Source organism: Hyla sarda, chromosome 7 (genome assembly GCF_029499605.1).
Source record: "Hyla sarda isolate aHylSar1 chromosome 7, aHylSar1.hap1, whole genome shotgun sequence".
NCBI lineage: Eukaryota > Metazoa > Chordata > Amphibia > Anura > Hylidae > Hyla > Hyla sarda.
In genome coordinates, this window is record NC_079195.1 from 58,894,899 (window position 1) to 58,907,964 (window position 13,066).

The window sequence follows — 13,066 nt, forward strand, 5'->3', positions numbered from 1 at the left end:
CATGACACTGTCATCTCTATGCTTTACTGTAGGGATGGTAGTGAGTAGGTGAGGATTAGTTTCAAAGTGACGCTTTGAATTGAGGCCATGATGTTCAATCTTGGTTTCATCAGACAAGAGAATCTTGATTTTCACAATCTTAGAGTCCTTCAGGTGCTTTTTTTTTAACATACTGTAGGTGGCTTTTATGTGCCATTTACTAAAGAGAATTTTTTTTTTCTGGCCATTTTGCCATAGTGCCCAAATTGGTGGAGTGCTGTAGTGATGTTTTTCATCTGTACATGGGATCTTTGGAGCTCAAAAAGAGGGACCATCTTGGTCACCTTGCTTTTATGGCTCTTTGCCCCTGATTACTATTGTGGTAGGCCGGCTAGGTCTAAGAAGAGTTTTGGTATTTCCAAACATCTTCTATTTTGGAATAATGGGGGATGCTCTCTAGGGAATTTTCAGTGCAGCAGAATTTTTTTTGTCCCCTTCACACAATCCTGTCTCTGACCTCTACAGGCAGTTTTTTCTTCCTCATGGCTTGGTTTTTGCTCTAGTATGCAATGTCAGGTGTGAGACCTTATATAGACAGGCTGTGTCTTTCCATATCATGTCCAGTCAACTGAATTTACCACAGGTGACTCCAGTCAAGGTGTAGAAACATCTAAAAGGGGTACTTCGGTGGAAAACGTTTGTTTTTGTTTTTAAATCAACTGATGCCAGAAAGTTAAACAGATTTGTAAATTACTTCTATTAAAAAATCTTAATCCTTCCAGTACCTTTTAGTGGCTGCATACTACAGAGGAAATTATTTTATTTTTGGATTTCTTTTCTGTCACAACTACAGTGCTCCCCGCTGAAACCTCTGTCCATGTCAGGAAAATGTCCAGAGCAGGAGAAAATCCCCAAAGCAAACATATGCTGCTCTGGATAGTTCCTAAAATGGACAGGGGTGTCAACAGAGAGCGCTGTAGTCGTGACAGAAAAGAAATCCCCCCAAAAAATAATTTTCTCTGTAGCATACAGCTGCTAATAAGTACTGGAAGGATTAAGAATTTTTAATAGAAGTAATTTAAAAATCTGTTTCTCTATCTGCTCCATTGGGGGACACAGACCGTGGGTTTATGCTGCTGTCTCTAGGAGGTGTGACACTATGGCAACAAAAACAGTTGGCTCCTCCCAGCAGGATATACCCGCCTTCTGGCTCTGAGCTAATCAGTTTAAGCTTAGTGTCTGAAGGAGGTGGACATGGTCTGGACTGCTCCAGACCAGGTCTTCTGTTTTTTTGTTTTCCTAGTTAGGGATGTGTTAGTTTTTTTATTACTTTTCTTTTCTGTTTTCAGGTGGGGACTTAGGGACTGCGGTTCCCCGTTTCCCCATTGCGAGTGAGGGGGCACAGACATTGCGTATATGCGCTGTTAACCCCCCCTCACCAACGGTCAGCGCTTGGGTGGTACCTCATGGGTCCGGGTCCCCATATTTCCCTGCTCGCCTCGCTCGCGCATAGCAGCCAGGCGTGATGCAGGTAACTAAAGCTGACTGAAGACTTCACTTAAGACTCCATTAGGTAAGTTATTCTGACTGAGGTAAGTACTTTCCCCCCCTTTTTCTTTTCTCCATAGGTACGGACTCGCAACCTCTGGAGTCACCCTGTTTTGGCCCACCTACACTTTATGGGCTAGCCTAGGCAAGGGCTGCACTTTATTCTGGGGGAGCAGTGGCACCTGAGGGGGCATTTTTTATGGGGCACTTCACTTGTGTGTGTGTGTGTGTGTGCTTGGTGCACTTCACTTGGAGCGCATAAACGGCCGTCAGGTGCGCTCGGGACAAGGAGCGGGCGCCATAACAGTTCTCTTCAGCCGTCTGTAGCTCCGCCCTCAGGGCTGGGAGCTCTCAGAGGCGCGAAGCAGCCTCCAATCAGCACCGGGGGTGTGATTTTCAGTTAGAAGGGGTCAGTTAGTGAGTGCCTTGCTTCAGGCACGCCCCTCTCTTCCTATTTGCCGGCCTGTTCCCTCTCTCTAGCTGCTCAGAGCGAGTTCTCCTCACTGCAGCTGACAGGGGACACAGACTAGGGTGGGAAAGTTCCTATCTCCTTTTTTGTACATTATGTCCGTATCCAGAGCTGTTCCTACCTCTAAACAGAAACCTGGAACTTATGTGACTTACTATCTCTGTAAACACTGTAATACCAAGATGTCTGGCTCTGCTGAGCCAACTTGCCCTGCCTGCTCCACTACTCCCCCAGACCCCCTGGTACCCCCTGATGTCCCTTCGGTCCCTGTGGGTTAAGCCAGCCTGCTCCACCAGCCTGGGTTTCTTCCCTGTCCCAGTATATGGCTGACTTGACCCAAGTCTCCCGTTCGGTGGCTGAGGCCTCCCGGGAGGTGGTGTCCGCCTTGAAGGGGTCTTCCCTGTGCAGGACCTCTGGAAGGGCCCGTTCCTCATCTCCACATACTTTACGCTCTCACAAGCGTCCTAGGGGAGCTTCGTCTGACTCTTCCATTGATTCTTCAGATAGACATGAGCGTTCCCTTTGTGGGTCCCGCCCCCCCCCTCCCCCTGTCATCTGGGCACAAACGTCGCTCCTCTAGAGGACGTTCTCGGAGTCGCCGCTCTGCCACGCCAGAGCCGCGTATTCGGTCAGGGTCGCCCCCCTCCAGGACTGCCTCTACTCATTCTCATTCCCCTTGTGAACTGGTGGACGAGGCTTCCGAGCCGGCATCTGACTCAGAGGACCGCTCGGACTCAATTGCAACGGTGAACTCTTTGGTGACAGCCCTAAGAGACACCTTTCACTTAGAGGACCCAGGATCTTCGGATGTCAATCCAGGAGTATCCTTTCATCGTGCTAAGCCGGCACCTCAAAGGTTCAGTTCTCACGCTGACTTTGACGACATTCTGGAAACCGCATGGAAACATCCAGACGAGAGGTTCCCAGGAATAAAGACAATTCAAGAACATTATCCATTTGACAAGGACCTTGTCACTAAGGTGGTTTCCCCTCCCTCAGTGGATCCACCAATTTTCCGGATCTCTAAGGCGACTACACTGCCTCTGGCAGATGCCGCTGCCTTCAAGGATCCCACGGACAAGAAGGTAGAATCCTTTGCGAAGTTTACCACTGAAGCAGCTGGCTCTTCTCTTCTTCCCATCTTCGCCTCGACATGGGTGTCCAAGGGCCTGGCGGAGTGGTGCCAAATGCTCCATCAGGATATCTTAGCGGGATCCCCCCCTGAGGATCTATCTGCTCTGGCCCGCCAATGCTCTAAAGCTGGGGACTTCCTGTGCACAGCTTCCATGCAGGCAGCCCGTTGTTCTGCCTTTGCTGTGGGTCACCTAGCGGCTCTCCGCCGCTCTATGTGGCTTAAAGCTTGGAATGCGGATGCCGCTTCCTAAAGGACTCTCACTGAGCTTCCCTTAACGGGCGGCCGTCTTTTTGGCAAACGCCTTGATGAAATTATCTCTGAGGCAATGGGAGGTAAGAGTTCCTTGTTACCTCAAAATAAGGCTCGCCCTACTTCCCAAAGGAAGCCCTTTTCCTTTCGGTCCTTTTGGACCTCTGGCTCCAGCAAAGGGTCCGGGCAGGCACCCTCGCGGGACCGGAAAGCTCCCTCATTCCGGGCACGCCCGTCTTGGAAGTCGGACTCCAACCGGTCCGGCCGCTTTGTGCCCAAATCGGGCAACCGCAAGCCCACTTCTGCATGAAGTGAGGCCCCCACCCGCGGTTTCTTCTCGGGTGGGAGGTCGTCTCTTGTTTTTTCAAGACATTTGGACCTCTCACATTCAAGACTCTTGGGTCAGGGACGTGGTGCCCAACGGTTACCGGATGGAATTTGTCTCCATTCCGAGGGATCGCTTTTTTCGCTCCTGGACTCCCGGTCTCCTCCTCTGGCGAAGCAATTTTGAGCAGCTCTCCAGTCTCTGCCTCTTCAGGGGGTTATTGTTCCCGTTCCTCCATGGGAACGGTTTCGGGTTTCTATTCAAATCTTTTTGTGGTCCCCAAGAAGGACGGTTCTGTGCGTCCAATCTTGGACCTCAAGCGTCTCAACCATCACCTTCTCATATGCCACTTCCGTATGGAATCTCTCCGTTCGGTGGTGACATCCCTGGAACAAGGGGAGTTCCTTTCATCAGCGGACATCAAGGATGCCTACCTCCATGTGCCAATATTCCCAGGCCATCATCGGTACCTCCGCTTTGCGGTTCCAGAGGGGCACTTTCAATTTGTAGCCCTCACCTTCGGTCTAGCCACTGCTCCTCGGGTCTTTGCAAAGATCCTTGCGCCGATGATGGGCCTGTTACTGTCGAGGGGAATCTCGGTGATACCCTATCTGGACGACCTTCTCATCAAGGCTCCAACCAGAGCCAAGACTCTGGGGAATCTGGACGTCACTCTCCACACTCTGACTCGCTTCAGGTGGATGGTCAACCGGGACAAGTCAGTCCTCCGCCCTGCCCAGTCTCTAACCTTACTGGGACTTCAATTCGACACGGCCTCTGCCCGAATTTGTCTTCCGTCGGACAAACGTCTGGAGCTCCGGTCGGGGGTCCGCTCCCTTCGGACCGAGGTATCAGTCTCCATCCGCACTTGTATGGAAGTCCTGGGTCGGATGGTGGCAACTATGGAGACCGTACCCTTTGCCCAGTTTCATTACTGCCCCCTTCAACTGGCGATTCTTTCCCGATGGAACAGGTCTCCTCTGTCCCTCGTTCGTCAGATTGTTCTCCCTCGCAGGGTCAGTCAGTCTCTGCTCTGGTGGCTCCGCTCCCCCCTTCTTCTCCAAGGGCGGTCGTTTCTCCCCCTTCACTGGCAGGTTGTTACAACGGATGCCAGCCTGTCGGGCTGGGTCGGCGTGTTCAGGGATTGGACAGTTCAGGGACTCTGGTCTCCCCAGGAGACCCTTCTTCCGATAAACATATTGGAATTACGGGTGATTCTTCTTTGTCTTCTTCATTGGGAGTCCCGTCTTCAGTCCCGTCCTGTTCGCGTTCAGTCGGACAACGCCACGGCCGTGGCGTACATAAGTCGACAGGGCGGCACTTGCGGCAGCCATGGCCAAGGTGACCAAGATTCTCACCTGGGCGGAGAGCAAAGTTCTGGCCATTTCGGCGATTCACATTCCGGGGGTGCTCAACTGGGAAGCGGACTTCCTCAGTCGGTCCTCACCTGACCCCGGCGAGTGGTCCCTACATTCAGAGATATTCGCGCAACTCTGCGACCTCCGGGGCATTCCAGGCGTGGACCTCTTCGCATCCCGGCACAATCGGAAGATCCTTCCTTTTGTGTCCAAGTCCCGGGACCCTCAGGCTCTTGCCGTGGACGCCCTAGTGATTCCTTGGGCGGAGTTTGCCCTACCGTATCTGTTCCCTCCTCTTCCGCTCCTTCCCAGGGTGCTGCGGAAGCTCAAGGCAGAGGACGTCCCCGCCATTCTGGTAACTCCAGATTGGCCCCGAAGGTCGTGGTACGCCGACGTAGTCAGGCTCCTGGACGACACTCCACTGTGCCTTCCGCTCTGTCCGGACCTGCTCTCTCAGGGTCCTGTTTGCCACCACAATTTACAGTCGCTGCATTTGACGGCATGGCAGTTGAGACCGCAGTTTTGATGGGCCCGCGGGTTCTCTTCACAAGTCATTCACACCATGCTCAAGGCTCGTAAGCCCTCCTCTGCAAGAATTTACCCCCATACCTGGCGGTCTTATTTTCGTTGGTGTGAAGCTCAAGACCTCTCCCCAGTAAACTTCTCGGTTCCCCGTCTTCTCTCCTTTTTGCAGTCGGGGCTGGAACTGGGGTTGTCTCTCAGTTCCCTTAAAGGTCAGGTTTCGGCCCTTGCTGTTCTTTTCCAGCGGCCCCTGGCTTCTAATTCTCATGTCTGGACCTTCCTTTAAGGAGTGACGCATGCTGTTCCTCCTTATCGGTCGCCCTCTCCACCTTGGGACTTGAATTTGGTTCTGAGTACCCTCCAGGGTGCACCCTTTGAGCCCCTTAGAGAGGTGTCTCTCCGCCTCCTTTCTTGGAAAGTGGCGTTTCTTGTTGCTATCACCTCCATCCGGAGGGTGTCTGAATTGGCAGCTCTCTCCTGCCGTTCTACGTTTCTGGTGTTCCACCAAGACAAGGTTGTTTTCCGGCCAGATCCCTCCTTTTTGCCTAAGGTGGTTTTGGCCTTTCATCTCAATGAGGACATTGTCCTCCCGTCTTTTTGTCCTGCTCCTTCTCATCCTAAGGAGCACTTACAACACAAGCTGGATGTAGTTCGGGCTGTTCGGCCTTATCTCTCCATCACTTCTTCGTTTCGTCAGTGTGATTCCTTTTTCGTCCTTACGGAAGGTTGTCGCAAGGGCCAACCTGCTTCCAAGGCCACCATTTCTCAGTGGATTCGGTCTGCCATTTCGGAGGCCTATCGCTGTAAGGGGAAGATTACTCCTTTCAGGGTTGGGGCATCCTGGGCTCTCCAGAATAGAGCCTCGGCCTCACAGATTTGCAAGGCGGCTACCTTGTCATCTTTGCACACTTTCTCGAGGTTCTACCAAGTTCATACCTTCGCATCGGCTGATGCTAGTCTGGGCCGTAAAGTGTTGCAGGCAGCAGTGGAACGGCCGTCTGCCTGACTGCTTCTCTGCCCACCCAAGGGACGGCTTTGGTACGTCCCACGGTCTGTCCCCCCCAACGGAGCCGATAGAGAAAAGGAGATTTTTTAACACTTACCATAAAATCTCTTTTTCGAAGGATCCAATGGGGGGGACAGCTCCCACCCTTTTGGGATTTTCCTTGGTTCTCTGTCCAAGGGTGTGTTCAGTTATGTTTTTTCTTCTGGTTCTCAGACAGTTTTGGGTTTTTCTTGACCTGTTAGTCTCCTCCTATTGCTCTGGAACTTAAACTGATTAGCTCAGAGCCTGAAGGCAGGTATATCCTGCTGGGAGGAGCCAACTGTTTTTGTTGCCATAGCGTCACACCTCCTAGAGACAGCAGCATACACCCACGGTCTGTGTCCCCCAATGGATCCTTCGAGAAAGAGATTTTACGGTAAGTGTTAAAAAATCTCCTTTTATCTTTCTGGCACCAGTTGATTTAAAAAAAAAAGTTTTCCACTGGAGTACCCCTATAAAGGTTATCAATAGGAATGGGAGGCCCACAGAGCTAAATTTAAAGTGTAATAGCAAAGGGTCTGAATATTTGTGAATTTTTCTAAAATTCTGACTTTTACATTCCCATGATGAAGAATTGAGTGCATATTGATGGAGAAATACTAAAATTATGTTTTTTGTAGAAAAATGCAGCAACATAACAAAAAAAACTTAAAGGGTCTAGGTCTGAAGACTCTCTACAGTAAATGCATTGTATATGTTTGAAATGATATCATTTCTGTACAATGGTTCAAATGTGTTGTATAAAGGATATTGCATTTTGTTAAAACGTTTAGTTTTAGGTACCTTCTGACATCTAATTTTAGAGTCATGACAGAAGGTGGTTCACATGCACTTCTGTTTATACTGTCCCTTCATATAGCTGTGGGAGTTCAGCATTGGTAGACTAAATTCTGCAGGTCAATACTACACCAGAGACTTTGCTCTATTAAGCGTGGATACCACAGCTTATGAATTAAATGTGCATCTTTACTTTTCTAATGTACAGCAATACTATCATCTGTTGACTTACCTTCAACGCTAGCACTGATTGCCATTCATGGGTTTCAAGAGTAAAATGTGCAATTCCATGTGAATCAGTCACCAGATTCATATGTGTGGTATTATAATTTTCTTCCTGGTTCATTATAGCTAATGTTAAGGCTGTATTAACCATGGGCTTTTTCTTTTCATCGCTGACTTTAACCTGAGGATGAGAAAAGGAAAAACTAATAACGTTGCATATCCTCTAGACTAAAAATGAGTGAACTTTTCAAAAGTTTGCTTTGACAGGTTTGCTTAACTTACCCAAAAATTGGGTTTGGACCAAATTAGATTGAATCCTGACCTCAGCAATAACCCTAAAACAACCTCATGTATTACACTGTTTAACCCTAAGCTCATGTCAACATGTATAGCTATGTTTAAATGAATGGTACCCGTAGTAACTAACAACATCTTTAAAAACTAATGTTGAGCGCAAATATTCGAATTGTGAATTTTTACCGTGAATATCGGCACTTCACGATTTCGGGAATATTTTGAATTTTTAGAATTTTTCACAGAGCACATCACAATGATTTTTACTGTGTAAAAAAAAAAAAAAAGTGATCATCCCTCCCTGCTTCCAGCATGTGGTCCAAAGAATGCTCCAATATTATTTACTGTGTGAGTCGGTGTTGAGCACAAATATTTCGTATTTGCGAATATTCACGAATATCGGCACTTCCCGAGGACACTGATCCCTCCCTTCTTTTAGCTTGTGGGAAAATGAGAAGGAAGTAAATACAGTTGTCAACATCCCTAGCAACATCCCTAGCAAAAAATAGGAAAGTTGCCCACAGATAGTTAGTTGAAAGATATAATTGTGCATGCATACTATACGAATTTAATTACGAATTTTGCATGGGAAAAAAGTGAACAAATATGCAAAATTCACGAACATAGGATGAATATTCGTCCATATTCGAAATATTGAGAATTCGAATATGGCCTATGACGCTCATCACTATTAAAAACATTCTTTTTTGCTGGAAGTTGCCTCCTAATGTTACTATGTACATAGAGGTATCAGAAGAAGCAGTGTCTTTTCCAAGAGGGCCAAAAATGATTTCTTCTTGGGAGTAGCCACAGATTTTGCACATGGCAAGTAAAGAAGCAATGGCTTTACAAGCCAATCCGAAAATTCGCCTATTTCAAGAAATGGCAACAGGATCTTCCTAAAAACTGAAGAAATGGCCTTTACAAATGAAAAACTTAAAATAATATCCTTTTTTTTTTTGGGATCACCTGATTGTGTAGGCCATGTAGTAGCAGCAGCAGGGGTGGTGGTATAAGTAGCAGATGCACAGTGTGAAACAAAGTACAGGAAAGGGGGTCTATGCTTATGTAAGCCTGGTAATAATCAGTAGCATCAGAAGTGGTGGACTGGTGGTCATACAAGTTGCAAGTTGACAACAGTGGTGATGAACTGGTGGTAGTAGTAGTGAGTTGACAGCAGGGGTGTTAGACTGTTGTGGTAGTTGCGAGTCAACAAAGAAGGGTGGTGGACTAGTGGTAGCAGTAGAAAGCCCTCACCAGGGATGGTGGTAGTATTAGTAGTCAGTTGACGGCAGCAATGGCTTTTCTAATCAGTGACATCAGCCACAGGAACTTTAACATCCTCACTTACCCAAGTTTGATTCATTTCAACAAATGTGAGTTTTGTCCACAGTTTTGGCAGATGATCTGTAGCACAAAATGCTGTCTCTGATGCTACTCTAAATGGTGGACAGGACTCCCATGGCAAAATGGGTCAGTTTTGGCCAATGGTCTAATCTGGTGACCCAGTCCGTTGGTTCTGTGCTGCTGGTGCCTGCCCGAGAAAGGGCACATCTAAGGTGTGAATCAACCTGGTAGTTTAGTAGGGGGTTAACATCCCTTTGGTGATAATGTATGTCCGGTTGGCATACTGCAAGTAAAAACGCAGTCATCCGTTACCTCAACTTGAATGTTCTTCTACCTTTTGGAAGAGTAGCACTGGCAGATACACGGAGCCTAACTCAGGGGTAGGGGATAGTGGCCCAGTGTTTGACAGGTGACTGCCTTTGGAAAGCCGTGGCAAGTTCACTGCATGGATTTTCTCTATAAAAATCCAGTTTTGCCCAAATTTGGTTTTATACCAAGGTTCTAAGTGTGGTGATCCAATAATCATCTCTTTGCTTCATGCTCACAATACGGCAGTGATGGGAGTGTGAGTAAAAAAAAAGATGGCACCTAGGCCCAGATTTATCAAATTGTGAGAGAGAAAAAATAGAGAGATTTTCCCACAGCAACCAATCACAGCTGAAGAGCTGAGGAGCTGAGGTAAAGTGAAAGCTGAGCTGTGATTGGTTGCTGTGGGAAAATTACTCCAGTTTTTCTCTCACACAGTTTGATAAATCTGGGCCCTTATATTTATTCTGTAGTTCCATACAATTAAAATGATACCCAACTTACATAGGTTTAATTTTGTTTTACTTCTTTTTAAAAAAATATAACCTTTTGCACGATAATTTGTAGGCTTAAAAATGTCCTCTTCTGACCCCTATGATTTTTTTTATTTTTCCACATACGGGGATGTGTTAGGGCTCATTTTTATTGGTACCATTTTTGTTTTGTTTGCACTTTTTGATCACTTTTTAGAAATTTTCTTGGGGTATACAAAGTGACCAAAAAGACGCAATTCTGGACTTATTTTTTGGTATTTTTTTACGCATATGTCATTGACCGTACAGTTAAAGTAACATTACGCATGACATTTGCATATGTGGCAATACCACATATGTATATGTTTATTTTCGTTTACATTTTATTTTTTATGGGAAAGGGGAGGTGATTAAAACTTTTATTTGGGAAGGGTTTAAATAATTTTTATTTACTTTTTCTAACTTTTTTTTACACTATTTTATACTATTATAATATTTTAATATTTTTTGCATTCTTCAGATTGCATACACTATTTAATGCTATGCCATAGCATAGCATTGATCAGTGTTATCGGTGCTCTGCTGCTCCAGCCTGCCATTGCTGACTGGAGCATCAGATCATCGATCAGACAATGAGGAGGCAGGTAAGGGCCCTCCTTCTGACCTCTCAATTGGTGGTCCCGATCAGTGCACTGTCATGTGAGGAGCCCTGGCAGCAGGGAGAAGGCGAGGCCCAGGATCTTTACGTGGCAGTGCGCTCGGCCAATCACCAGCCAAGGCGGGACATCACTGTGGCCAGCAATACGCTGAGCTCAGTATGCATCACCGTCCCCAGGAAGAAGAAGACGATCACCGGAGGACCGAGACACTGATAACGGCACAACAGGGGAATGTCGGAAGGTGAGTTAAAGTTTATTTTGTTACTTTTTGCAGCCCGGGCACAGGGGATTATAAAAAACACACACTATAGATCTCCTTTAAAAACTCACACACCTGTTTTCTTAACAAATTTTCCACCTAGTCCTATGCCACAACTAAAAACTGCCATGCTTAAATATGAGACAAAACAATAGGGGAGATATTCAAAAACGACTGTAATTTATGTTACACAGATATTATATTTTCAAAGGTCTCTTGTGCTGCTTTGAAAATATTAAAATATGTGGGAGTTCATTTTCATGCCACTTGCTTTTTTCCCACCAAAATTGCTGAATTTGGTGGCAAAATTTTTTTGCTGCCATATTGAATATTTTTGCAACAAAATTGTTCATTTTGGTACCAAATTTTAAATCCCAGAAATTTATGTCGGAAGCATCTCACGTTATATTCCATGATTACTAGTGCAAGTGATAACTTAATTAATAAAACACATCTAGGGGTTAAATGCAAGTGCAGGTATAGTGACCATGAAGGAAGGGAAAAAAAAATGTATATTAATTAGCATTTATATTTCAATAACTGATTAAATAACACTAAAAAGAAAGGGGAAAAAACTTGAATACCATTTCTGTGATTTCTACACTAGCAAAGAGCTAGTGTGAAATTTTTGATGTAAAATGGACTCATGTAAAACATGAAATGTACATAGCCACGCCCACTTTTGCAAAACTGACGTAAGTAGTGTAAATCTTGGATCATTCTCATGTAAGACATTTTGAATATCAGATGGAAACTTTTTTGCCCAAAAATGTTGGTGTGAACCACAACATTTTTGACATGAAGAGTTCTGAATATGATTTATAATGTGTTTGCAAAAATCTGACAAAACCCTTGTTTTCAGAGCTTTTCCCTTGAGTGTGCGACAAATATAGAAGCTGGTGCACTTAACAATGCAAGAGATTTTGCCCTAACTGAACAAATACAGCACACTGTCTGAGAGTGCTGCAGCTGCTTTCTTTACACTGCTTAGGAATATACAGTAGTGGAATAGTCAAACTCCTATTTGGGCTGTTGAGTAGACACCACACACAGGCTGGAATTCCACAAAGGGTTTTCAGCCATAAAAACGCCCCCAAAAAACGCCCATTTTGCCGCACTTAATTTTTTCTGTGAAAAAATGCTGCGGCCAGATGTTAGCTGCAAGTCAATAGGGAACTGCAAAATGCCATATCCACATAGGGTTTTTCAGTTTAGTTTTTTTTTTATTCTTTTGGCGTTTTTTGCAATTTTGCATAACAACTTCATGTTGAGACTTTGTTTTAGTTTTTTTCGGGAAAATCTTGGTGTTTTTCTCTCATAGAAGTCTATAGTGAAAAAACGCCCCAAAAAATCCATGTTTTTGCTGTAGTTTTTTATTCTTTTTGTTTACTTTAGCATTCTAAAAAAGGGACAGAGTTAGCTTTTTTTTAATTAAATTTCGTATGTTACCATTAAAAAAATAAAAATAAAAAAAAGATGCAGTAGGATTGGAAAAATTGTAGGGGACAAAATTTTCTTATAAATGTTTAATCGGGGACCAATTTATGCAAGCGGACAGAGACATAAAAATGTAGCCGGCAATATTAGAAATGTATAAATGGGCCATATAATTGTCAAAATAATATAATTTATATACATTTTGTTAAACTTTTTATTAATAATGTATTTTAAAAATGTGTTTTATAAACTATGTTTGATTTTAACTACTGTTTTACTGATAACATAGTAAACTAATCATAATAATAACATGTTAATAATAACAGAACGACTAATAATAACTTACATATACATAATTCCATCATTATTTAGGTACTACTACTATTCCCAGAATGGAACAGAGTCTGTTTCATGTTGGGAGCTGTAGTACCTGCACTAAAGGACAAATTGCAACGGGTCTCACTCTTGAGACCCGTTGGCCGGCATCATCTCGCCAGTCCCCCCTCTAAGCAGCAAATATGAACCTGTGATATGAATTTCTGTTTACATCATTGGCCGGTTGGAGTAGAGATTGCAGAATGCTGCAGAGAGCCACCAGTTTCTCTGGAATGAGTGAGACCTGGTGCGATCTGCCTTTAGTGCAGGAACTACAGTTCCCA

General features: G+C 45.2%; 1 protein-coding gene across 1 annotated transcript in view; it reads right to left on the minus strand.

Annotated features, from left to right (window-relative positions):
• LOC130281673 (alpha-2-macroglobulin-like protein 1) overlaps nucleotides 1–13,066 on the minus strand; it is a 181,047-nt gene that overhangs the window by 81,753 nt on the left and 86,228 nt on the right. Inside the window, exon 11 of the mRNA XM_056529138.1 lies at nucleotides 7,640–7,813. Within this exon, the coding sequence (XP_056385113.1) occupies nucleotides 7,640–7,813 (174 nt within the window). The remainder of the gene's footprint in view (nucleotides 1–7,639; nucleotides 7,814–13,066) is intronic.